Source organism: Poecilia mexicana, unplaced genomic scaffold (assembly GCF_051168715.1).
Source record: "Poecilia mexicana isolate PSO_F unplaced genomic scaffold, ASM5116871v1 scaffold_17, whole genome shotgun sequence".
In the NCBI taxonomy this organism is placed as follows: Eukaryota; Metazoa; Chordata; class Actinopteri; order Cyprinodontiformes; family Poeciliidae; genus Poecilia; species Poecilia mexicana.
In genome coordinates, this window is record NW_028263386.1 from 2462847 (window position 1) to 2489555 (window position 26709).

Below are 26709 nucleotides of genomic sequence, written 5' to 3' on the forward strand. Positions count from 1 at the left end.
GGTGAAATTTCAGGGGTTACATTGATGCTTTTTTCATCTTGCAAAGAAATAAAAACACTGAATTTTTACTGAATATTACTGATTGATCTACAGAAACTCGTAGATAGCTAAAACTTTTGCTTTCAAAACTTCCACATTTTTGCTTAATAAACAATCTCAACATGACACAATATCACCACTAGATGTCGCCATTTCCAATAGATCATCACTAACCTGTATCCCCTCCTAACATTCAGTCATTGTTCCGACTTGTATATCAATATTTCCAAGCTGATCATATCTTCTTTATGCTCTTAATGGTTTATGCATAAATCCGTGGATTTTTGTGTTGGGTCATCTGAAGTAAACATGATTAAAAGTGACAGCCGGACGCCCGGTTCACAGTGACCCGGTGGTGGATTGCTCCACACACGAGCCCCGCTGGGAGATGAGATTTGATCTGCTGGTCTGTCAGGGAGGAAACCAACAGTTAATACTTAATCAGCCATTCGGTTCGCCTTTCAGAAGCTCATGAAATCTAATCAACTTAATCACGGTGTCACTTTCTCACGGCGTAATTAAACTCAACGCCTGTTCAGTGAAGGGTGGCTGACTTTACGGCTCCAGCCTCAAAAACAAAAAGACACAATGCAACTGGCATGCAGAGACTGGTGGAAATATTTAAGATTTTAAACAGAAAATACTGAAATTTCTTTAATATCCAACCAAATGAGCCCAATAATGTCTCAAAAAGGGTAACATTAAATGCATGACAGATGTTGACGGTTAGAAAGGTACCAAAAGGAAATTAAGGGAAATCCTAAAATAAAGATTTGATGTTTGGTCAGAACAGGAAACCTATTTGCTTGTTGTTGTTGTTGTTTTTTTGTAACATTAAGACCAAAAAGTAAAGGAAATGAAGAAAGAGTCAGATTTGGAGCTGATAAGTTAATTTGTACACGTCACTAGAACAAGGCAGTTCAAAGTACTTTGCATGATAAAAACATAACTAATTATGAAACAAGCAACAAACATATTTTGTCAAATGTCATCATCAAAATATAGATCAAATATATTAATAAATGTTCTAGTTATTAAAAGACAACACTAAACAAATCATCTAGGGTTTTTAAGTCTAAAAAACTTAAAAGTTATTTAGATCTAAGGGTTTTTAGACTCTTTTCAGTCTAAGATCCCTTACATCAAGGGTTTTAGCCTTGATTTAAAGGAACTCAGTGTTTCATCAGTTTTGCAGTTTTCTGAAAGTTTGTTCCAAATGATGGAAGCTGCTTCTTTATTTGTTTTTTTATTTTTTGTGAGTTAAAGCTGTGTATCATCCGCATAGTTATGGGAAGAGGTTTCTTAAATCTGAATGAAAAGATAATAAACACACACATCCTTTCCTGTTTCCCTATGGAATAAAACACAAACCCAACATTTTAAATGATGATGGCATCACTTTAGATTCTTCTACATTTAAAAAGCAAAAATCTGGACAAAAACTCAAAGCAAACAGTGATAAACTTGGGATCAGTTCATGTTTTCATGCAGTTGCAGCCAAACCTGCTTGACAAAGCGGCAGGAAGTTCGCCTGAAGGCTGCAGAAGGTTTTTACAGCGGCGCTCCGTAATGTCTGGCCTGAGGAGAACATCGGAGAGCGATTTGATGGGACGCTGAGCTCATTTCATACAACACCTCATTCCCTGTGCCCTGCGGGGTTTTAGCCACAGGCTGAACTACGGCGCCATCTGTGAAATCTGTTTCCCATCAGACGCAGTAATAACCTCTGTGCTGTGTCTGCGTGATCTTATCTACTTTATCTGAGTTTGATTGTCAGGAAGCGGCAGGAGGAGATGCAGTGCATATTATTTTACCACATTACATGAAATGGTTGCTCACCGTGGAAACGTCCAGGTGTTTCATATGTGAGAACATCTGACTTTATCACCAGCTTCCTCCGATTCCCCGGGCGTCGCATCCGGAGGGTCTGCTGGGAGATTCCTGCATGTTTCACAGCCAAGATACCAGGACCATAACTCAGAACGACCCGGGCTCATTTACGCTTCCATGTTCAGTCACGGTGCAAAGAAAAACACATGCAAAAAATATAAAAATAAAATAAAAATGGTGTGGAAAAAAAAACAATAAAATGAATAATAGCCAAAAAAAAAAAATTAAAAAATAAGACAAATAAAATGAAATAAATTCCTGGTAGTGACTTCTTTTGTCAAATTGATTCAAAACGTGTTTCTGAAATGATTCTTCTGCATAACTTCATGAGTGACACAAAGCAAACGAATAACTAGATAAATATTTAAAAGTTAAAAGAAGATAAAAAAATCAATTTATCACAAGACACAAGTAAATAAAAATGCAAATACAAGTTGCTCTATCGGAGATGATCAACTTGTTGAAGATGATTGACGGGGATTAAAACCTGGTGATTGGAGGCGAAGGAGCGAAGAACAAAGAGAGGATTATGCAAAACATGCATTATTATGCAAATAGAGGAGCAAATAGTCTGGTGTCAGATATTATGTCATTTATCAAAGTGATAAAACTAGATAGTCTACATGTATTTTAAAAACTTTACACCAACTTAGAAAATTATTTCCAACAAATTTTTAAAAATGTAAAAGTTTTAAGCGCTGAAAATATTTTTCCTGACTCACATTTCACCTGTTACAAACTTATATCATCTTAAACTTACATGTGTGGAACCAAGCTCAAAAAGATTATTCATAAAAATGAAGTTATAGAAATGAACTTTACATATGAGAGAATGGGTTTATTTGTTAATTAAAATCCTTGCTGAAAACAAGAAAGGCTGGTTTTCATCTTGTTCTTCATAAATTTGAATATTTTGTGGATCTGAACTGTTTTTGTTCAGGTTCCTCCAAACATGGAGAGGATCGTTTTGTTCAAATATGTCATGTGTAGAAAAGACATCGGTGAATTTGTTGACACATTTGCTCCTAGGAAGATTGTCTTAAATGTTTTCTGGGTTTTTCTTCATGCTGCAGATCTGCGAAGAGCAACAACTGCTTTTGTTTTGCTGATGTTCAGCAGCGACTGGCTGCAACTTTCCCTCTTAAAACTGGAAGAAGCAGCTGAAATTCTGCATCAAAAACACAAACAGAGAAAAGAAGAGAGTTTTTACTGTTGTTCGTTCTTAAAAAATGTTTCAAGCAACTGAAAGCAGCTCACAAAGCAACAAAACTAAACAAAAGAAGAAGAAGACATTAATTTCTGCTCTTAGATTTGAAAACAAACATGTTGTGACCTCCACTTCCTCTTCGTCTTCCTCCTCCTCCTCATGATGTCACTGCCTGCGAAAGCCTCCAGCAGCAGCAGAGCGGCGGGGGGAGAAGTCAGCCTCTCTGCCAAACAGTTTGGAGGTTTTTCTTGTTCCACGTCGGTCAGAAGGAGAAGCGATGGCACCGGCGCAGGAGACCTGCAGGAGCATGCAGAGGTCAGATGGTGACGTGAGCAGAAGGTCCGGGAGGAAGAGGAGGAGGAAGAGCAGGAGGAAAGCCAAAGGTTGGTCAAGAATCTAAACTCACATTTAGTCAAACTGAACATTAAATCTGTCCAGGATGTTTTTATTATTCCAGTTCTGTTAGAATAAGATTCTGCAGCTGATCTTTGTCTGTTTGCAACATTTTTATTAAGAAAATATTCTCGGTTTACAATGAACTTAATTACTTCAATGAAACTTTTTTCAACTAAACTAAACTCAGACAATGGGATTGATTCTCTCTGGAGCTGTTAGGTCTCCAACCCTGCAAAAACACAAAATCTTACCAAGTATTTTTGGTTTCTGGTGAAAATATCTTAGTTCACTTGAAATAAGACAAAACTAACTTACAAGTAACTTTTCAGTAAGAGTTTGTTTTAAGTCAGTATCTCCTTAATGTTGATGAAAAGGTTCTTGTTTCATTGGCAGATTATTTCACATTTTCTCATATCATAAGTGAAATAATCAGTGATAATAATCAGTATATGTTTTAGTAATATTAAGACATTATTGACTTAAAACAAACTCTTACTGAAAAGTTACTTCAAAGTTATTTTGTCTTATTTCAAGTGAACCAAGATATTTTCACTAGAAAAAACACTTGGTAAGATTTTGTGTTTTTGCAGTAAATAAGGTCACAAGTTGTTAATTTATTACAGTCAGACTCATTTCACTTTCACATGACTTATAAGCATGTTAGTTTTTCTACAGCATGATGAATATCTAAATAAGTATTAAGAGCATCGCCATCCAGTTTTCTGCATCTATGAACTCATGTTTCACTCTGTCAGATATAGTTTTGGATGCAGTTGTTAGTTGTTAAAGTTTAGGCATGCAGGAAACAACATTTCAGCTGCTGTTTTGGTACATTCATGTTAAACAAATCAACAGGTTTCATTCAGGTTTAACTTCTTCCACCTTCATTTATAAAAATGAAGGTTCTTCCACCTTCATTTATAAAAATGAAGGTGGAAGAAGAGGCAAAAAAACAAAAAAATAAACAACACTCACACTGACTTGGGATTTACTGCAAAGGTCTCAGCTCAGAAAAATGACATCAGACTTCACAGACACTGTATGATCAACACACAGTTATCATTTAAAAAGAAAAATCTGATTTATGTGCAATATTTCTCTCCAGCAACACATGCATGCAGAGCTCTGCTCCAAGATGCCAAACTTAGCGATGTGCAATGCTCAGTAGAGAAAAACAGAAAACTTTTCCATCATGTTGCTCATAAACTGGTGAATGACTGGAACTGATGGTGGAGGTGCAGAAACCAAACACAGGTGAGAGGAAAAATGAGAACTTGGGTCTGCTGAGATGTTTTTAAACATTTTATCTGATTTAATTCAACCTTATGAAACTTTTTTGGGGATGAAACTTAAGCAAACTCAGAGAGAAATTTCAAGCATAGATTAGAGAAGCAATATCTAATATTTTTGCACCACAAACCAGAATAACATAAAGTAACAATTCATTTGTATCCCTGAACTGTATTCTGCAGATTGTTAAACACAATCTGATATTTCACTGTTTAAACAGATGAGCAGAAGGAGTTCAGAGGTTTAATCTGTGAAGCAAAAGTCTAAATGCTGGATTTTCTGTGTGCTGTTTGCATAAATGTATTATCTGATGGAGATAAGCTGGAAGCAGAATTAATCATAATTACAGGTCAGCTTGATGAGGCAGCCATTGTTCTGCACATGTTGATCCTCTAAAAGCTGCAGATTACTCCGTCATGACTGCAGTTTCACATCCACTTCTTACTTTAAATGCTTTAAGCTTATTCCACTTTTATTAAAGACCCATCAACCTTTTATAAGTGCTTCCTTTAAACAAAACCCTCAGGAATCATTGCTCTGCATAAAATTATGTGATTTTTAAACAGCTGATGCTTCTGTTTCCAGCGGGTATTTTACAAATGATGACATATTTTTCTCACTCAGGAAAATTACTATTTTGGCGAAAGGATTAAAAAATATTTCACTTCAGAATCACATACAATAAATTAAAAAAAAATCTGAATAAAGTGATTCTGTGTGAAACAACATATTCTGCATTATCGTGGAATAATGCTGCATTTGTAGGGTTCCTCGATGCTAAACAGGTCACTAAATGCTGCATTCAAAATTCTGCAGCTGTATTTTAAACATCAGCTGTATAAAATACAAGAAGGTCCATCACAAGTTGGTGCAGAATCTCAACATTAAACGTTATTTTAGATATTTTGTATGATATTCTGCTTCGTTCGCTGTGAGCAGGGTTTGAACCTGCGCAGGAAAACCCCATTGGATTTCAAATCCAACGCCTTAACCACAGCGCCCTCTGCTGGAGCTGAGAAAGTAACACAGTGACGCAACGTGAAAATAAAATACAGAAACTTTCTGGTTTAAAGAGACTTAAATGCAACTTTAAAGACACAACTCAGATCTTTAATGTTGCCTGAAATCTGTTTGGGCAACATTAAAAATTAAACCGTAAAAGTCGCGGAAACTAACGAAAATTGTGTTTTAATGTTGATTTAAGTATTTTATTTTAGTTGAGCAGTTTTTTTTATATGGTTTTGCTGAAGATTTAAAGATTTAAGGCGATTTTATTTAATGATTTGATCAAAAATCATTAAATAAAATAATCTTTATTTAATGATTTGATCAAAAAGGGTAGCAAGAAAAAACTCCACAAGCTAAATAAATAAATACGCAAAACATTTTTAACATAAAATGAGGATTTCTTCCATGATAAAATAAATTAATTTTAGCTGATTTTCAACGTAAAGCTGGACAAGGTGACAACATGATTGAATTAGTAAAACAGATGAAAACATGAAATCATTGTGAGTGCTCTGTTTTGAAGTTATAAATGTTGTTTTTTTATACAAGAAAAAAGGGAGAAAGCCTGCCCTCTCATGTTATTTTAAGGTACTACAACGTAGTAAGTTTTGTCATTCGAAACAAAACTTATTAAACGGTAGAAATAGACACCGTTGGTGTTCGTTGGTGTAAATTACTGTTCAAATCTTTCATGTATGGTTGCATTGCCGGTATGTATTAAGTTTGTAACTTTGCAACATTGTTTCTGTCTAAGCGATAGCGCTCTAATGTGTTGTTTTAAGGTGGAGTATGTTTATGTTAATTAGATGTAAGGATATCGCGAGGTTATCGGGTGCGCAGTTGGTAGCCTAGATGTGCGCATGTGGATGTGATGTTCCGTGGAAATTGAGTGTATTGTATTTTATGCTGCATATGATCACATATTTATTGTATTTTTTGTCTTCATTTCAGTTTTACCCTTTTTATTGTCATTAAACCTGCTGACAACGTTCTTCGGTCTTCAGAGTCGTGACACGAGAAAGGTGTTAGAAAGCCTTTGCATCAGACATGCACCAGTAACGGCACAGTGAGATTTTCAAAGCAGAAAAAAAAAGTGTTTTGGCTGCAATAAAAATCCCCTTCTGCTGCCTTTTAAAGTCAAATTAACGAGCTGTCATTCGCTGGCCGCTGCATCTCGGGGAAATGATTTGATTGTCCCGCTTTCAGGCAGGATTACGGGCCAGCAGCTGCTGTCCTCCACGTCTGTCTGCGTTTGGACGTTTTCATGGATGGGATGTATTTGGATAAGTGCTCTCCATCGCTGCGGTCAGACCTTTGAGGCATTTCAACGCACATTTCCTCAGATGGACGCTACGATGGCCCTCACTTCTCTGGAAACATTAGCTCGATGGTTTTCATGAATCCTCTGCAAAACAGCATTTTTCTTGCGAACGGAAGAACTCTGGTGGATTTAAACCTAGAAATCTCTGATACTAAATAGAAATAAGAGCATACAATTAGAAATCATTAACAGGCAGCACTGACTTGTGTTTTTCTGCAGGTTTGGTCTCATTAGATACAGGGTGTTTAAAATCTGGGGCCATTTGCGGACCCTGGACCAAAATTAAACAAATTAGGACAAAAATTCAAACTTTTAAATGAAAATCTACTTAAAAATATTAGAGGCGACACAAAGTGATCATTTGGTTTCGTTCTGTTGTCATGGAAACTAGGAACGCATCTCATTGCGCTAATGTACAGCAAAGAAATGCTTTTAACTGCCACATTAAAACTTGGTTGAATGCATTCTGAGTGGCCGACAGCCTTTCATTGCTGAGAAAAGATTAATTTTATTATTTTATTCACTTGGTGTCAAGGAGCTGTGATGGCAGAGCGGTTAAGGTGTTGGATTTGAACTCTAATGAGGTTTTCTTGCACAGGTTCAAACCCTGCTCACAGCAAATGAAGCAGAACAGAGTAAAAAAGATCCAAGTGTGGATGTTCTTACTGACAACACTATGTTTGCATCTGAAACAGCAAATTCAGATTATTGGTGTGCATTATGCATGAACTCCTCAGATGTATCTGTTTATGATGCAGCACTCCAACTATCAGCAATGTTTAAACTCAAGATGTGACTTTATTCAACTTATATGCACAGAATACTGAAACCATGAAAAAAATATAAGATCATTACTTTAAAGAACAATGGACGGACGGCTTGATGCAGCAATAATTTCATAGCCTGGTGAACGAATGAATGAACCACATATAGAACAGGTCAGATGCTTTAGTTACATCTGTTTAGTGAAACTTTCAATAAATGACCTTCATTTATTGAATGAGGCTGTCTATAATAACAACATAACGCTGCAAACGGGTCTTAATCCAAAAAGTTTCCACATTCCTGTGCCCTTGAGGAAGGGCAGTCCAGGTTGCAGGTAGATGAGACAATTTGCCATTAATTGCTGCGTGAAAATGAAATTATCCACAGCTGTCAGACCCCAAACAGAGAGCAGGACTTCCTCCCACCATGTCTAAGTTAATTATTCCAAAAAATAGGGTTTAAAGACACAACCAGAATGAAGAAACCTCAATATAAGTCAGATATGGATTTATCTTTTTATCCCTTCATATAACATCAACTTTCAACAAATAAAGAATCATTTCCACTTCGCTGTGAGCAGGGTTCGAACCTGCGAGGGGAAACCCCATTGGATTTCGAGTCCAACGCCTTAACCTCTCGGCCATCACAGCTGGACGTCTTCAGACCTCATGAAGAAGCAACAAATGAATGTATTACCGAAAAATAATGGCAAACATGAAATAAATCAGGGTTTTCCTGCAGCTTTTCATCACAGATTGATCAGACAAACCTCTCATCATCTGGATCCAGAGATGTTGGACACCGTCGTTAGAGATCGCTGTGAGCAGGATTCGAACCTGCGCGGGGAAACCCCATTGGATTTCGAGTCCAACGCCTTAACCTCTCGGCCATCACAGCTGCTTGGGTTTATGTCTGAATAAAAACCTGAAGGTGGGACTTAGAGGGATGGAAGGTGTTGGAAACATGGATGAGAAACTGAAGAGAGGAATGAAATGGATGCAGACACTTGGGATAACTTTTATCTTATTGAGATAAGTATTCAAAACTGGTTTTAGTCTTTGGATTCTTTTCAAATACAACAAGACAGAAGGACTCACTTCATGTTTTACTTGAGTATACAGGAAATTTATTGGTTTAATCTTTTAAACCAACTGATTCTCATAGTCTGGATTTGCTGTGAGCAGGATTTGAACCTGCAGGGAAACCCCGTTGGATTTGGAGTCCAATGCCTTAACTGCTCACCCATCAAGCTGCCCAGCCCCCAGTCACAGGAAAAATAAATCCAACATGACGCCAGTCTGGAGAAACTGGAAAAACAACCAAATTAAGCCACCAATTAACATAAGTGCTATGTTTGGATTACATGAGGAAGCCAGAGTACCCAGGAAGAACGCACAGATTCAGAGAGAACATGCAAACTGCAAGCAGAAGGAGCTTCAAACTCTGAAATAACATTTAAAAGGAAATAATTTTCACTCAAGGCTCAAGAAGTTAAATAATAGTAATAACTTATAATACATTATACAAGAAAACCACCAGAAACATAGAAATTAATTAAAAAATTTAAAAAACCCAGAAAAAACCCCATATTAATTCATAACTATAATTAAAGTTTATTCAGATTTCTAAGCTCTAAATAACCAGTTTCAGATTCAGGAGCACAACATGTCTGACAGTTAAAAAGTTATTTAAATCATTTCAGTAACTCTCTGGTTCTGAAAACCTGAAGAGAAAATAAAAACATCACTTTCATACAGATTATCTACAGTGTTGATATAAATATGTCTAAACCAGTAGTTGTTTTTTTTCACTTTTTATGTATTTTTAGTGAAATATCTCATTTTAAAGTATCACTGTTTTGAGAGTTTTTTTTCACATATTGTCTATACTGTCCATTTAGACAAATATATGATTCAGTCACTGTGAACATTGTGAACACTTGCACATGAGGAGACAACTCTGTGTGCAAAGTTTGTTCCTACACAATATTAGGAAGCTGTATTTTCCAAAATCCTGGTAATTTAAATGTATTTTCATAGTAAAACCTTCCCAGACTGATTAATAAATGAGTCGCTGTGAGCAGGGTTTGAACCTGCGCGGGGAAACCCCATTGGATTTCAAGTCCAACGCCTTAACCACTCGGCCATCACAGCTGGATGGTTTACAGAAATCTGAATTAAAAAATATAGGTGGGATTTAAACCGTTGGAAAGGGAGGGAGAGAATAAAGGATTGCTTGAAAGAAAGAATTAATTGGGATGATAAAAAAGTCTTAAAACAGAAACATGAGAGATAAACTTTTTAAAATCTGTGCATCAATTTCAGAAGATTAAAACAAACAAAGGGAACAAACTGAGATTTGATAAATGCAGGTTAACATCTGTGAAAGTCAACAAACGAGTTCATGTCCACTTTAGTTTAAGATTTTATATCCGTTTTGGGTTTATGTGGAAAACACATATTTAAACACAATGTGGAGCAAATGAAATACAGGCTTTTCACACTTAAACCTTCATTTATGTGATCAACTTACACCTTTTAACAGTTTCCACATCGCTGTGAGCAGGATTTGAACCTGCGAGGGGAAACCCCATTGGATTTCGAGTCCAACGCCTTAACCTCTCGGCCATCACAGCTGGATGTCTAATAATGTAATAAAGGAGCAAAACATGGATGTAACAAGTCAGTGGAGTAACAAAGGCAAACATGAAGCTACCACAACATGGGTGCACTATGTAATCAGTTGTCTATCTGGTGAGCAACTTCAGGTGTGCTGTATATGTGGTCAGAAGTCGCTGTGAGCAGGGTTCGAACCTGCGAGGGGAAACCCCATTGGATTTCGAGTCCAACGCCTTAACCTCTCGGCCATCACAGCTGGACATCTTCAGACCTCATGAAGAAGCAACAAATGAATGTATTACCAAAAAATAATGGCAAACATGAAATAAATCAGGGTTTTCCTGCAGCTTTTCATCACAGATTGATCAGACAAACCTCTCATCATCTGGATCCAGAGATGTTGGACACCGTCGTTAGAGATCGCTGTGAGCAGGATTCGAACCTGCGCGGGGAAACCCCATTGGATTTCGAGTCCAACGCCTTAACCTCTCGGCCATCACAGCTGGATGTTTAATAATGTAATAAAGGAGCAAAATATAAAATATAAAGCCTATCTCTGCACCAACATCTCAGCAACACAGGACTCTGGAGAACTTTACTGCCAACCGAGGAAGTGATTAGTCCTTTGATTCATGTTGGTTGGATCAGTGGCTCATCTAAACGTTGCTGAATGAATGGACAACACAGAGACTAACAGGAAAACACCAACCAATTAACCTCAAAGTCATACAAACTTTTCCCAGAGAATAATCTCCTAAAACAAGCAGAAAAGTCAAACTGTGTCTGCGCTGGAGACAAATCTAAACTGGACCAAATGGGGTCACTGGTTTAGTGATTTATAAAGGAAGTTGTGTTTGCAGGGTTTTTCCCTCCAGCTCAGCTCCAAAATGAGAAAAATGAGATTTAGGATGACGATACAGGAGGGAAGATTTTTCACATATCCTGACTTAACAATGTTGATTGTGACTAAAATCAAAAGCTAATCAATTTAATTTATGCAAAGTTTTTACAGTTAGATGTTCAGTATCTTCATGCTTTATAGCCACATGTAAAGATACACAATAAGCCTTAAAATAATGTATTTATTATTGGTGTAGCCAAAAAATGCCTCCAGTTCCAAATGCACTTTAAAAAACTGTCATGTTTTTGTTTTTCTGATTCAGGGTGGAGTGATTTGGTATCAACCCTCAATAGACCCTTAAAACGCCGTGAAACTGCTGCAAATCCAGCCGAAGCTGCTGAAAAATCAAGTGAGTTTTTTTTTTCCCTCGGATGAAAATTCACATTTTACACAGATACAGGTTTTAGAAATATAAAGTGATTACAGAAATACTTCACAATATGTCGATACTCTGTGTTTTTATTTCCCAACAGGGGAGACCAGTTTAGAGGTGAAAGAGAATCGAGGAGTGATTGGGATTAGTGACTTTTTCAGCAGATATCAGCCATCAGCTGTTTGTGCTGCTTCCTCCAAACATGAGCAGAGAAATCCGCCGTTTCTGTTTGGAAAAGGTCGTTCGTGTTTCCAGAAGCCGTCATGTTGTAAAACATCAGCCTGGACAGAGTCTCAGAGGAACGCAGTGGTGCAGCTCAACCAGTTACGGCCCGGCTTGCAGTATGAGGTTGTGTCTGAAAGAGGACCTCTGCACGCCCCGCTGTTCTCTGTGGGAGTGGAGGTCGACGGTTTCCACTTTGAGGGTCAGGGAACCTCAAAAAAGCAGGCGAGGATGAAGGCAGCTGAGCTGGCTCTGCAGTCCTTCATCCAGTTCCCGAACTTCTCTCAGACTCACACCGTCAAGGAGACCTTTGATTTCACAGCAGATTCTTTCCTAGCAGAGTTTGAACCGTCGCTGCTTGAAAACTGTGATTTCCTGCACAACAAGACGGCAAAGACGGAAATGTTTCCCAACGTCAACAAGAACAGAAAAACTCATCATTTCACCCTGGACTTAGTTTCCTCAGCAAGTCCTAAAAGGCAGCTGAGTCCGGTGGCGATGCTCAACGAGCTGCGACCGGGACTCAGATACCTGTGTCAGGTGGAGAGAGTCCACGGTACACCAGTGAGGAACTTCATCATGGTGGTCAGACTGGAAGGGAAGGTGTTTGAAGGTTGCGCTCACAGTAAAAATCAGGCCAAGATTCAGGCAGCGGCCGCAGCCCTACAGGCTCTTTACAGCATGAACCTGGAACCAGACAGGAAACTGATCAGCCTCCACGGAGGCAGGACCAAATGTCAGCTACCTCAGGTAGGCACATCTGAATTTAAGTTTATTTTCCTATTAAAACGCAAAGACTTTGTTAGTAAATCTAATCTGTCACCAGGAAGGAGCCAGAGTATGTTTGGCTCAGACTGACAGTTAAAACATGTAGGAAATTGCAAAGAATTATTTCTTAAAAAACAATTAAAAGTGGCAAGGTTGTAGAAGAAACCTCAGGATGATTTAAAAAGACAGAAAACATTTCTCAGACTTTATAAACAAACATGAAGAAAATTTAATTTTGATGAAGCCCTGCTACACTGCAAAAATACAAAATCTTACCAAGTATTTATGGTCTAGTTTAGTGCAAATATCTTAGTGCGCTTGAAATAAATAACTTACAAATAACTTTTCAGGAAGATATGGGAGCTTGTTTTAAGTAAGTAATAATTAAATATTAATGAAAAACCTAGTAGTTTTTCTTCCATGGAAGATTATTTCACTTACAACATGGAGAAAATATCTTGTTATAAGTTAAATAATCTGCCAATGGAACTAGAACTTTTTCATCAGTATTACTGACTTTACTGACTTTAAAAAAAACTCCTATATGTTGATGAAAAGTTACATGTAAGTTAGTTTTATCTTGTGTCAAGTTTAGTAAGATGTTTGAACTAGAAATAGACAAAAATACTTGGTTCAGATTTTGTGTTTTTGCAGTGTAAATCCATATAGCAAAGCATTACAGACACATTTTACTCACCATGAAGCTCAGAATCAGCTTCATGCCATGATGTGGGTTTGACCCTCATCTCTTTAATGTTCTCCGCTTTCCTAAACTGTCCAGTTAGATGAGTCTGAGGTGCATCGTACGCCAGGCAGATGAATCGTGCTTTGGCCCTGAGGATGGTGGACGGCGCCTCTGCAGCATCTAAACAGCTTCATTATGAGCTGAAATGTCCCTGTTCTCATGTTGATTCCCAGAGGCCGAGGTGGGATGGGGCTCAAATGTGCAAAACAATGTCAAAGGTCAATGTGAAATTGGTAACTGTTTATTTGAAGGAGTGTGCATAACACTGACATAAACATGAAAGAGTCAGTTTTCACTAAGTGTCATTTGGAAGATAATGATGCAAAGCTGCATCAAAGTCATGAATGAATCTTCATGACGACATTCATGAAGATTCGTTCATGTTCCTAACTGGTGTGATGCAGAGGTGGGTCCAAAAACTGTTCTCAACCAAGAGCAGCAAAACTTCCACATAGTTTTACTCAAGTTAAACTAAAGAGTAGTTATCCAAGAAATTACTCAAGTAAGAGTAAAAGAATATTTGGTAAAAGGTCAAGTTATCAATTATTCAGTATTTTAAAATGACATCATCAGACGGACCAAAATATGAAGTTAATTGGAAATTTTAGTATTTCAAGGACAAAATTAACAATAATTCATGTATCAAGTATCAAAAAAATAACAAAATCAGACAAAATAACATTTTTCAAAATTAACAAAAACTTATGAAACTTTAACAAAAACAAACTTTCATTCAATGGGTGGAAAATCCAGAAATTTTACTTGAGTAAAAGTAGAGATACTTTATAATAAAATTACTTAAGTAAAAGTAAAAAGTACAGCACAGTAAAATACTGCTAAAAGTAAATTTTTTCATAAAAGTTACTCAGGTAAATGTAATTGTGTAAATGTAACTCGTTATATGTTGCATAACATGTTTATGTCAGTCTTTTGCACACCGTCAAATTTATTTATATTGCTAATGTCCAATGGCTCAAACTGCACAAAATGCTTCACGAAATAAATGCAAACAAGGAAAATACACAACAGTGGAACAATCAAATATAAAAAATAAATAAATAAAAAGGCAATAAAACAACAGGAACAAACCAACAATTAACTGTAACATGTATAAAGCCAGTTCATAAAAGTGAGTCTTAAATAGTGATTTAAAAAAATCCTGTGTCTGTGCAGATCTAATATTTGAAAACAAAAACATGTAGACAGCTTATTAAAGGCTGAAAGAGACAAAGCAGTCTAAATTTAGTGGTCTAAATTAGAAAAACTTAAAAAAGCTGCAGGCTTTGTGCAGAGCGTCCTGAGACTGTTTTTCCCCTGCTTCAGTTTCCGTCAGGCAGCGTGACGCATTAATGAACATTACTGCAGCGCATTAGGGATGGAGCAGCAGCAGCAGACCAGGGAGACGCATGTGGAGCAGGAAGACGGTGTGAAGGGCAAAACGATCATCAGATAATTGTTTATCTGACAGAAAACACTGAGAATCAGAGAAAATATTGTTTTATTTGCAATCAATCTTCAAAAACACAAAATCTTACCAAGTATGTTCAGTTTAGTTTCTTCTGCAAATAGCTTAGTAAACTTGGAATAGCAGAAACTCACAACAAAGCTTTTCAGAAAGATTTAGTCAATAATTCCTTAATAATGATGAAAAGTACTAGTTTCACTGGCAGATTGTTACACTTATAATAGTGAAAATGTCTTTTAATAAAATCTGTCAGTGGAGCTAGCACTTTTTCATCAATATTAAGGAATTACTGACTTAAACAAGCTCCAGTTTCTTTCTCAAAAGTTATGTATAAGTTAATTTTCTCTTATTTAGAATTTAATAAGATATCTGCACTAGAAACTAAATAAAATACTTTTGTGTTTTTGCACAAACGTTTTAGTTTATGAATTAACTTTCCTTCTGTGAAACGATGAACGGTAAATTATTTAGGAATTACCTTTCAACCCTTCCCAGATTTATTGGCAGCCTAAGCTGCTTCTCTTATGTATTTTGTTAAAAATATACAGTTAATGATGCAAGTATTCACACTGCTGGTATGTTTAGATTTCTCATTATTTTTCATTCAGGAGCTGTGTTTCCAAAATGAGGCAGGCATCTCAAAAGATAATAAATAAAGTTTGATAAGTTTCTCAGTTTACAGTGATTCCGGCGGTTGGATTATAATAAATACATATTTAACCTCAAGAAGACAAGAACTTGTTTGTTGTGCATCATCCTCTTTCAGCTGTAACATTTCTTCTTCTGCAGTTTTTTGTAGAATCAATCTACCACCTAGTAAGAGAGAAATACTCCCAGCTCAGTGACGGCTGCTCCTCTTCCTCTCCCGGCCGTCACAAGGTGCTGGCCGGCATCGTGATGACCCGAGGTGAGTGAAAACAAACGCAGGAATCCGAAGTCAGATCTGAGGTGGAATCTCTCTCATTAAATAAAAGGAATAATCTTTAAAAATCTGTCTCTAGCTTTTAGCTTCAGGTTGTCTTGGCTTCCATGTTTCTCTTTGATTCTTAGTATTTGGATATTTTTCTTTTGCAGTAGCTTGCTCTGTCCTCTAGGTGTCGTCAGTTGTGTCAAAAACTCATCTGCAGTTTTTTTTATCTGATTTGATCAGTTTTGGGTTTTCTTTGTCTCTCTAACCTTTGATTATTTCTGTTTTGCCTCAGCAGTTGATTTTTTCTGACATTATCATCTTTCAATTTATGGTTTTCAACTGTGACTAACTTCAAATCTGCCAAATGAAATTTTAAGACTGATTAGGTATTTAAAATGATTGCAATTAATATTACAAAACAAATGAAGACATAATATTTTCTATCTTCTCACCTAAACAGAGTTCTTTGCCATCATGTTTTTGCTAATACAAATCTTTAAATGACGAGTATTCACAGCTTCACAGAAAGAGACCTAAACTTATGGTCAGTCAGATTGGATGCAGAGCATCAGTGAACATCAGTTTTCAAGTTTTTCCACAGATCTTCTTTTGTAAGTAGGCCTGGACTTTGACTGGCCCATTGTAAAAGGTTTTGCCATGTGGTTTGTAGCATCTGACAGCTTTTCATCCAGAATTGTCATGTCTCAGTCCATCTTCCCGTCAAATTTAACACTCTCCCAGCCCATCACCTGCATATTGACCCCCAGTCAGTCATTATTTATCTCATTTTCCTCTTTTATTCTCAGGATTTGACCTCGGATCAGCCCAGGTCGTGTCTCTGGCCACAGGGACAAAGTGTTTGGACTCGGACAGACTGAAAGAAGACGGATGGACTCTCAGAGATTGCCACGCTGAGGTTCTCAGCAGACGGGCGCTGGTTCGGTTCTTCTACTCTCAGCTGGAGCTGCTGCTTTGGTCAAATCAGTTTTCTTCCTGTCAGCTCAGTTTTATCAAACATGGAGTTGGTCAAATATTTGGATTTGGGCATTAAAAAGTTAATATGATAAAGATTTTGCAAATCTGTATTATTTGAATTCATTTCTTGCCCTGTCTGTCTAGTTTAGTTTTGCTACTTTTAGAAATTGTGGAGTTTCACAACACACTAATATAATGCTTTAGATTATTATGCAGAGAAACTCATATAAGTTTGTCCAGAGAAGCTTATAAATTATGGAGTACGTATACTTACTCAGTGACCCTGAACAGGAATTAGAAAAAACTTCAGAAACTACTTCCAGAACAGGAACATTTAGTTTTTATACTTTAGATCAACATTTAGCACCATCTACTTCGTAGAATCAAACATGGAGGAAGAACATTTAGTTTTATGCCTACTTTTTCCCTCTTTTTGCTCTTTCCTGTGGTTTATTGTTTTGTTTGTATTCCTTCTAGTTCATGTAAAGCACTTTGAAATGTCTTGTTGCTGAACATTTTATACATAAATAAAATTACCGTACCTGTCTTACCTAACTCAGTTCCGTTTATTTGTGTAGTACTGCAGCAACAAGGCAGTTCAAAGTGCTTTACATCATAAAAACAGAAATAAAAACATCACACTGTCATCAATTTGAGAAACAAACATAACATTTTGTTGAGTGCATCATAAAAATCATCAACACACATCATATATGTTCCAGCAGCTTTAACAGGTCCAATCCTTCACGGCTTAAATTTTGTTTTAGGTTGTAAAACATAAAAGAATAAAACATATTTTTGTTTTTTGTCCTCAAAGTGAGCGAACAGTTGGGCAGGACCCGTCGATATTCGTTCCAGATAAAGACTCGACTCACCGTTTCCGACTGCAGGAGGGAATCCGATTCCACATGTACGTCAGCTTGTCGCCGTGTGGAGACGCTCGACTCAACTGCCCGTACAAAACCACACCTGCATGTGAGAAATCCCATAAAACCCATTAAGAAAAGGAATAAGTCAAGTTTATTTGTATAGAACATTTCAGCAATAAGGCAGTTCAAAGTGCTTCACATGATAAAAACACAGAAATACAAAGTCATCATGTTGGTTTCATTTGTTATGGTTCAAAAGCAAATCTAAGCTGGAGTGTTTCTAGTCTCAGTGTTTCAGCTGTTTTGCAGTTTTCCTTTAAATGAGGAGAAATGTTATGTCAGCAGTGGATGAGACCATCTTGCTCTGAACTGGTTTTCTTCTCTGTCAGATCCCAGCAGGAGGTTTCGCTGCCACCTCAGGATGAAGGTGAATGGTGGCGAGGGAACTCTGCCTCTCGTCTCAACCAGAACCAATCAGAAATGGGCCGGAGTGTCGCTGGGTCAACATGTCTGCATGGCCAGCATGTCCTGCACAGACAAAATTGCAAAGTAATTATATTCATTGTGTATTTTAATTTTCTATTACACCCAAATACCCAGTAAAATTAAATAAAAACTGTTTTGATAGATGGAGTGTGGTTGGCCTCCAGGGGGCGCTCCTTTCTCACCTGGTGGAGCCAATTTACCTGCACAGCCTGACAGTGGGCAGGCTGAGCCACACGGGTCACCTGGGCAGAGCCGTGACTCGCCGCCTGGCCCGGGTCAAGCACCTGCCGTCCCTCTACAGACGACAGCAGCTGCTCCTCGGCTGTAGGTTCACCTGAAACCAGCTGTCATTTCTACAACACGCCAAACTCCTTAAACGTGGCACGTTCTGGAACCATGACAAGTTTCAGCAATGGAACTGCAATGACACTGTAATATTACAAGACAGACACAAATGTAAAAGCAAGTATATGAAGCCAAAACTTTTGTGTGTCAGTGTGAAGTTAAATATGGAAGCCTATTTCTGCCATTAATTAAATAAATAAAAGCTCAACAAGAAGTCATAAATTCAACTTTCAAAGAAATGGAAAGTCATAAAGTCGTACATATAAAATTTACATTCATAATGATGAGATTTAACATCACCCTGCCTCTTGCCCAGAATGTTAGCTGGAGAAGCAGTAGCAACCTTCCTGACCCCATTAGGGACAAGGGTGTATGGAAAATAGATGGATGGATAAAAAATGTTACATTATGTAATGTGTGTGACTATTTCCACTGATTTCTTCAATTTTCAAAAGAACGGTGACATAATTTTTTTTTTTTTCTGTCTTGAAGGTTTGAGCAGCACAGAGGTTTGTCCGGCTGGAAGAGCAGGCGATGTTTGCGTGAACTGGAGTTTCGGTGAACGAACTCTGGAGGAGATCAACATCTCTACAGGGAGGAGCAAAGATTCAGGGAGTGCGTCACGAATATGCAGACGCTTCCTGTTCAGCTGCTGGCTGAGGCTGGAAAACAAGGTGATGACAGAAACTACTGCAGTTTCACTGAATGAGCATTTATCTAATGCTTAAGAAAAAGATTAGACTAGATAAAACAAATAGTTTTATTATGAAACTATTGATGATTATGAACTCTTCAGTCTGAGAATTAGGAAAACTTAATAAAGTTTCAAGTTTCTGTCTAAGTTCTTTCTAAAATGTGGCGAATCCAGTCTTTGAATGTGTTTCCTTGTAACTAATTGTTCAGATTGTTAAATAAAAGGTGAGAGTAGAAAAGCATTTCGTGACTACAGGACCTGACAGGTTACATTGTTTGTGATTCGTTGGAAAGAGATCGGTTTGTTGATTAGTAAAAAGTCCCACATTGACAGTGACTGACTGCAGCTACTGTGTCAGAGGTAAACGAGAGAAAATACACAACATCCTGAGAGTCATGCAGTCACGTACAACAGTGTCAGCAAAGCCAGAAGTGGGGTTGATTGTAAATTTGGTCATAATGACACAAATTGGGCTTTAGATTGTCACTAAAACAGTTTTAAATTTGGTCACAACATTATCTCAACCTTCAGAGTCACCTGGATCACAGAGTTACAGATACAGACATCACTCACATCTGGTTAAATTCAGAGTTCTCTAAACCCAAACAAACAGCATAAACTACTGAATCATTAAAATGTTACTTCTTAAAACTTTATATATTTTCATAAACATGTGGAAAAGGAAGAATTGAAAGACATAATTTTCAGTAACAAGTCCTGCTTTTTATGGAGGAAATTAGTGTCTAACCAACCCTGCCTCTCAGCTGACGATTTTTAGTAGAAAAGTAAGAAATAGAAAGGTTTGTTGTTGTCTCTGTGGAGAAATTCAGCAGCATTGGGGGCATGGAGAAGCAGAGTTTAATGTAATATTTTTTTCTATCATGTAAACTGCCATGTTGCTGAAATGTGCTTTACAAAGAAACTTGTCTTGAGTTGCTTAAAAGAAGAAGTTAAACTCCTGACAGCCTGTCACTGCCGGGAAAACAGCTGTTTTCTCTGGAAGTTATGGGTGCGTTGCACAAGATCCCTCAACATTTTATGCATCAGTAGGTCATTTATGAACAGGCTTGTTTGTTCCTGGCAGTGATACCTTCAGGCATTTTGCTGCTTTGGCAATCAGTGAAGGATGTAATTCCAGGACTCCTTGAAGATTCCTTTACCTCTGGTTTAAACTGGAATAACATTCTCTCTGCTGAAATTTGCGACTGAGTCGGTTGAGTCGAGAGCACTGGAAGTTACAATAAAACCCTCAATCAGAAGGAGCTCAAAGAATAACAGAACAGAAGAAGAAAAAACAACAACTAAGCTCTTTTTGAAGGAATAAAGCGAGGAGAGAGTTCTTGCTTTTCCAGTCAGTTAAAATTGCATGAAAGAATAAAGTATCATCCGCGACATTATTGCCCCTAAGCAGCTCTTTTGGATTGTTGTTCAGCTCAGTAAAATTGTCTACATAGGTTCAAATACTTGTCTGTGAGATCTGCAGACAAGAAGACAAGTACAGACAAATACACAGACACAGAGAAGCTCAAGCTTAGTCATCTATACTTTATTTCTTCAAGAAGATATAAACCATCTCTTCCAATTCAAGAGCCAGGTTAAAGCCTCTTACCTACTTCAGCCTCAATATTGTTGAGAAAATAAATTTAAAATAAGCTAGTTTTAAAACTTAGCATGTCTTAATTCAAATGGCCTAATTGTGGTTTTGAAATCAGTAACGTATTCTGACTTTTTGACCTTTAATTTACCTGTAGTTATAGCAGATGGTTTGCTAGGATCGTTTGAACTGCCTTTTGTCTGAGTGGAAAACAATACAGTGGAAGTTGTAGCTTTTCACACTCATCTGTGAAAGGCCGTAAACACGGCAGGAGTTTCTGGCTTGAGAGAGGGTCAGAGACAGCTCCTGGTTGGATGAGCAAAGATACGCCTTATTTGAATAAATTAAAGATAAGAATGCGCCTTAACTATAAAACTTTCTACACAGAAGTAACACATTAGATTTGCTCTTGCAACTCTCCAAAGACGTCTTTGCACGTCTTTGCTTTTCTTCTTCTTTCCAAGTCTGTCAGGTAAATGAATGTATGTCTCCGTTGTTCTACAGTTTCTAAGTTTATGCATTGTCTTATATTGGATTAAACTCTGTCATTCTGTGACGTCAACACACATTGCTGTCGTTTTCCTTGTGGCTACACGTGGCTCGCCGAGAGGACCTGGGATCCAGAGGAAGAGAGAGCCAGACTTTTTTCAAAGTTAACCAATTTAGATATTCTTCCTTAACAATATGTACTGACTGACCTGGGAGATGTACAGCTCTATGGCTGTTTCCCCCTTTTCTGTTTGAAGGTTGATATGTTTGAGGGTGAGACTAACTTCAAAAGATTTTTGAATGATGTTTTTGGTGACTTTGGAAGCTATTTTTTTAGCAACCAGGGTTCAATAACCATCAATGCAAATTTTCAGAGCATCTTTTGGTCATTTGGGGTGGGATGAGCAAAACGTAGCTACCTGGAAATGGCTTACTAGTGATGGCTTTCATGGTCTAGAAAGCCTAAATGATGGGCCATCATTTAATGATGGCCTAAGAAGCCATCGTTACAAAATACAAAATATAATTGGTCTTGAGATCCTTTCCTTACCTTTTGGGTTGATCAGATGAACAGCAGAATTTGCCATCTTCAAACCCAAAGAAGTTCTAATGCTACCACTGTCAATGTTCAAGGACATGTCTCTCTTCAAATTTATAAGGACAGTGAACTTCTCACTTATTCAGTAAGCTACTTTCTTCTTCTTCTTTTACAGCTAAACACTCCTGTTTTGGGTCCTGGAGCCACCACAATGACTTATCCCGCATCCAAGATGGCTGCTAGGCGCTACCAGAGGGCAATGCAGCAGTTTAGCAACGCTCTGCAGGATGCAGGTCTTGGTTTGTGGCCCAGGAAACTCATGTAGAAAAAACCATGTAGAAAAAATAAAAATCTTCTCATGTTCTGAGATGCCTGACATGGACACACAAACAAGTATTGTGCTATAATCTGCAAAGAGTTAGAAAATAGATTAAGTCGAAGGAAAAAGCTTGACTTGCCTTCAGTGGATGTTACTTTAGTGAGGATTAAGATTTCCAACTTTGTTTTAACAAACTGAACAATGTCTCTGGAAGTCACTCCTGACCTGTTGTCTTGATGAAAATGATGAGTCATGGTATTATACAGCTTGTCCTGTGTGAAAAGTCTTAGATAAATAGGTTGTGTCTATCAGTCCATTAAATGTTGTTTTGGATGTTTTAAGTGTTAATATTTTTATTTTGATCCTTAAAGTCCCTCAGTCTTAAAATGAATCTGAGTCCTCAGCTGTTTGTCTGTGTGCCACCCAGGAGGGCAACATAGTAGAGACCGTGTGCAAACCTCTTTCTTCGCTGGCGGAGGAAGGTTGTTTCTGGAACTGCAGGACCTTTGGATATTAAAACTATGCAGACGACTATATAGCACTGATCGATCAAAGGAATATACCTTGATCATGGTTTGCTCAGAATTCTGCAGAAGGAACCTTATAACTACAGGTTCTCCAAGGCTGGTGTTGAAACCACACTGAGGGAGAAACTTAACAGCTGATGGTTCCAGAACTGAGAAACGCAGCTTCACTGAGTCTGACCACCTGCCAGCAGCACCGCTGATACCAATTTGATTACCGACAGTGTGGTAGCACAAGCTTGCCTGTCCTTGGGTACAAACAGGGCACAGAGCCTGTGCTATCAACAGTGTATTGATAGCATAGACCAGGGGTCCTCAAACTTTTTCCTGTGAGGGCCACATAACTTTTCCTTTCTCTGGTGGGGGCCCGGAGTCAGTTTGTAACAGAAAAAGTGTGACGATTACAGGAGTTCCTAAATGTAAAAAAATTTTGTTTTCCAGAAAGAAGAAGCAAATAACCCTCTCTGGGTTCTTCACAGAACAAAAGTCAGAAAATAAATAACACTATTAAAGAAATAAAAAATAACCCTCTCTGGGTTCTTCACAGAACAAAAGTCAGAAAATAAATAACACTATTAAAGAAATAAAAAATAACCCTCTCTGGGTTCTTCACAGTAAAAAAATCCAGGAAATAACACTATTTATGAAATAAATACCGTATTTTCCAGACTATAAGCTGCATGTCCATATATTTTAAAAAAACAGTAAACATACACATGTAAGCCGCAGATATCTCTGCCGCTCTAGGTTTTCCATCCGAGGGGGACGGACACCAAAAATTTGAGTCATAACAGATCAGTTGAATATCACATTTATTACGGTTGACAAAGAAAAAGTTACCAGGTTTAGATTTAACTGAACTGATTACAGTAGTTTCCGAACCATAACTGCAACAGTAAAAGTGCTGATCCTTCGTGTCTGCTACTAGCATGTGCTAAATGAAAATGGGCGCTTTCCTTCTTTTTCTCCTCTTCTTTAGATTTATTGTTGCACTGCCATCTAATGGATCCTAATATCTATACCTCAAATTCTCATAATGATCCCAGTATTATTTAAAACATGAAAAATCTTCTTTTTCCCCTCAATGCTATTTAACTGATCAACAACATTCTCAAATTTCAATTCCCAATTAAAGTCTAATTCCGTATTAATGGGCGCTTTCTTTTATTTCCAGTTTTGACTTCCAATGATTCACTTCCTGCTAAAGAGCCCCCTGGTGGATGAAGAAAAATCCAGATATAAGATGCATGGAAAAAAGGAAAAAAGCAGCGGCTTATAGTCCAGAAAATACGGTATATGAAAAAAAAAAATCTAAAAGCTCTCTGGTATTGTTCAGGGGGCCGCACCAAATGTGGAGGTAGGCCGGATCCGACCCGCAGGCCGTAGTTTGGGGACCACTGGCATAGACTATCGATACACTGTTGTATTGATAGCCTATGTGTGGCGTTCCGTGGTTTGGACTATACAATGTTTGTTGCCAACAACGCCACCTGGGGTTTTCACCCAGGAATTAAAGGACACAGGTCCGGTTTTGCAAAAAAGCGAGAGACAGGCTTCAAGACAATAATAATTTATTATGACAGAGTAAAAATACCTGTATCTGAACAAAAAGAAAATTCACAAAATAAATCCGACTAGGCTTACCGGTGGATCCGGCCAGGTCCTGGATGGTAGGCTCCAAAGCAAAGAAATCAAAACAAACACCCGTGAAGTCCCTCACTCCTTGTAATTCCCTCCACCTATTGGTATTGATCACTACACAGTCACACCAAAAAGGGACGCCGCATCCAGGCCCGAGCGCACCACCGGTGGTCTAGAAAATAAAAATAAGAAAAGACAATTTGTTAAAAATACAGGTGTGGTGGGAGCAGTGTCATAATTGGGAACTTAAGTTTAAAAACACCATTTTAATAATTGGTTGCAACAACTCCACTAAAAAGTTACCTTTAAGGCACACAGACCCGCTACAGATGAGGCTTGAGACAATCTCACAATGTAACAATTTTATTTATTCCACAATTGTTGTTTAATCAAAAATACTAGTCTAAAACCACTCACACATTAAGTCAGTGTTAGCGCAACTCAGGGATGGGAGTGCAATTCGGGGTAGTGTCCTAAAAGAAACAGCAATCGAAACAAGGCAAAAACAAAAGAAAATCGTGCACCAAACCAAAAGGAGTACCACCACCCGGAAAGTCAACCACCAACACCACGAGCTGGCCGTTCCTGTCAAAAAAAAAGGAGAGACATTCAAATTACAAACAATACAATTATGCAGTTCAGCCCACAATCAATCAAGCAGCAATAGTCCAAATTAAGAGTCTGTCCGGGGAGAAACCGATCCGCTGTAGCAGACGCCACTCAGAGCGGCAGTAGAAAGATAGTCCGAGCTGATCACCAATCAGCCCAAATCAGCCACACTGGACGAGTGGTAGGAGCCAGTTTTACGCCGACCAGGACGGCGGGCATGAAGCCAGAAAACAGGACGACAGGTAGGCAGTCGACAGGTTATCCAGTTGACAGGCGGACCGCCGGTGTTACGTCAATCCGCGTTTCCCCATCAGATACGGTTCCCCCTTCGTCTTCTTGCCGCTCCGCCCCGCCCACGCGGCAAAATAGGCGCGTGCTCGTGATGAGCACTGAGAAAGCACGCGCGTAGCAAGCACGAGCTTATTCGGCGCGCTTGTCTGAGGAACTACGGACACCGTGAAAGCTCAAACAACATGTTTCGGCAAAGTTGTCACACTTTCTTCACGTTTTTTCGGGAAACTAATAGTAATAATACTAATAATTATAATAAATATATATGTTATACATATTATAATTATAATAAATAATATATATTTTATACATATATTATAATTATAATACATAATATATGTTATATATATTATAATTATAATATATATGTTGTATATATTATAATTATAATATGTTGTATATATTATAACTATGATAGATAGATAGTTAGCCTAGTGCTATATGAATTAAAAACAGGGCAATGCAATTTAATGCTCAATATTACCCATCAGATACCGTTTCCCCTGTTTTAAAGTGGGGGAACGCTATCTGATGGCCATAAATCTCCCATCAGATACCGTTTCCCCTGTTTTAAAGTGGGGGAACGCTATCTGATGGGTGAAATGTGGCCAACAGATAGTGTTCCCCCACTGTAAAACGGGGAACGTTATCTGATGGGTGAAATATGGCCATCAGATAGTGTTCCCCCACTGTAAAACAGGGGGAATGGTATCTGATGGGTGAAATGTGGCCAACAGATACCTTTTCCCCACTGTAAAACAGGGGGAACGGTATCTGATGGGTGAAATGTGGCCAACAGATACCGTTCCCCCACTTTAAAACAGGGGAAACGCTATTTGATGGGAGATTTATGGCCATCAGATAGCGTTCACCCACTGTAAAACAGGGGGAACGCTATCTGATGGGTGAAATGTGGCCAACAGATAGCGTTCCCCCACTGTAAAACAGGGGGAACGCTATCTGATGGGTGAACTGTGGCCATCAGATAGCGTTCCCCCACTGTAAAACAGGGGGAATGCTATCTGATGGGTGAAATGTGGCCATCAGATAGCGTTCCCCCACTGTAAAACAGGGGGAACGCTATCTGATGGGTGAAATGTGGCCAACAGATAGCGTTCCCCCACTGTAAAACAGGGGGAACGCTATCTGATGGGTGAACTGTGGCCATCAGATAGCGTTCCCCCACTGTAAAACAAGGGGAACACTATCTGATGGGTGAAATATGGCCATCAGATACCTTTTCCCCACTGTAAAACAGGGGGAACGCTATCTGATGGGTGAAATGTGGCCAACAGATACTGTTCCCCCACTTTAAAACAGGGGGAACGCTATCTGATGGGTGAAATGTCTCCATCAGATACCGTTCCCCCACTGTAAAACAAGGGGAACACTATCTGATGGGTGATTTTAACATAGG

General features: G+C 38.2%; 1 protein-coding gene and 7 non-coding genes across 8 annotated transcripts; 2 read left to right on the forward strand and 6 right to left on the reverse strand.

Annotated features, from left to right (window-relative positions):
• The first annotated feature begins 3285 nt into the window (after window positions 1–3285).
• On the forward strand, window positions 3286–22444 carry LOC106919713 (inactive double-stranded RNA-specific editase B2-like). The gene is made up of 10 exons (XM_088014742.1): window positions 3286–3519; window positions 11698–11784; window positions 11909–12780; window positions 15798–15915; window positions 16725–16893; window positions 17711–17868; window positions 18152–18311; window positions 18391–18572; window positions 19086–19267; window positions 22084–22444. The coding sequence occupies exons 1-10, from the start codon at window positions 3414–3416 to the stop codon at window positions 22231–22233; spliced, it is 2184 nt and encodes a 727-aa protein (XP_087870868.1). The 5' UTR covers window positions 3286–3413; the 3' UTR covers window positions 22234–22444.
• On the forward strand, window positions 7689–7770 carry trnas-uga (transfer RNA serine (anticodon UGA)). Its single transcript has one exon. It is a non-coding gene; the product is annotated as a tRNA-Ser (tRNA).
• trnas-cga (transfer RNA serine (anticodon CGA)) lies at window positions 8485–8566 on the reverse strand. Its single transcript has one exon. It is a non-coding gene; the product is annotated as a tRNA-Ser (tRNA).
• Window positions 8732–8813, reverse strand: trnas-cga (transfer RNA serine (anticodon CGA)). The gene has a single exon. It is a non-coding gene; the product is annotated as a tRNA-Ser (tRNA).
• Window positions 9988–10069, reverse strand: trnas-uga (transfer RNA serine (anticodon UGA)). Its single transcript has one exon. It is a non-coding gene; the product is annotated as a tRNA-Ser (tRNA).
• On the reverse strand, window positions 10470–10551 carry trnas-cga (transfer RNA serine (anticodon CGA)). Its single transcript has one exon. It is a non-coding gene; the product is annotated as a tRNA-Ser (tRNA).
• On the reverse strand, window positions 10709–10790 carry trnas-cga (transfer RNA serine (anticodon CGA)). The gene has a single exon. It is a non-coding gene; the product is annotated as a tRNA-Ser (tRNA).
• trnas-cga (transfer RNA serine (anticodon CGA)) lies at window positions 10956–11037 on the reverse strand. The gene has a single exon. It is a non-coding gene; the product is annotated as a tRNA-Ser (tRNA).
• Window positions 22445–26709: the final 4265 nt, after the last annotated feature.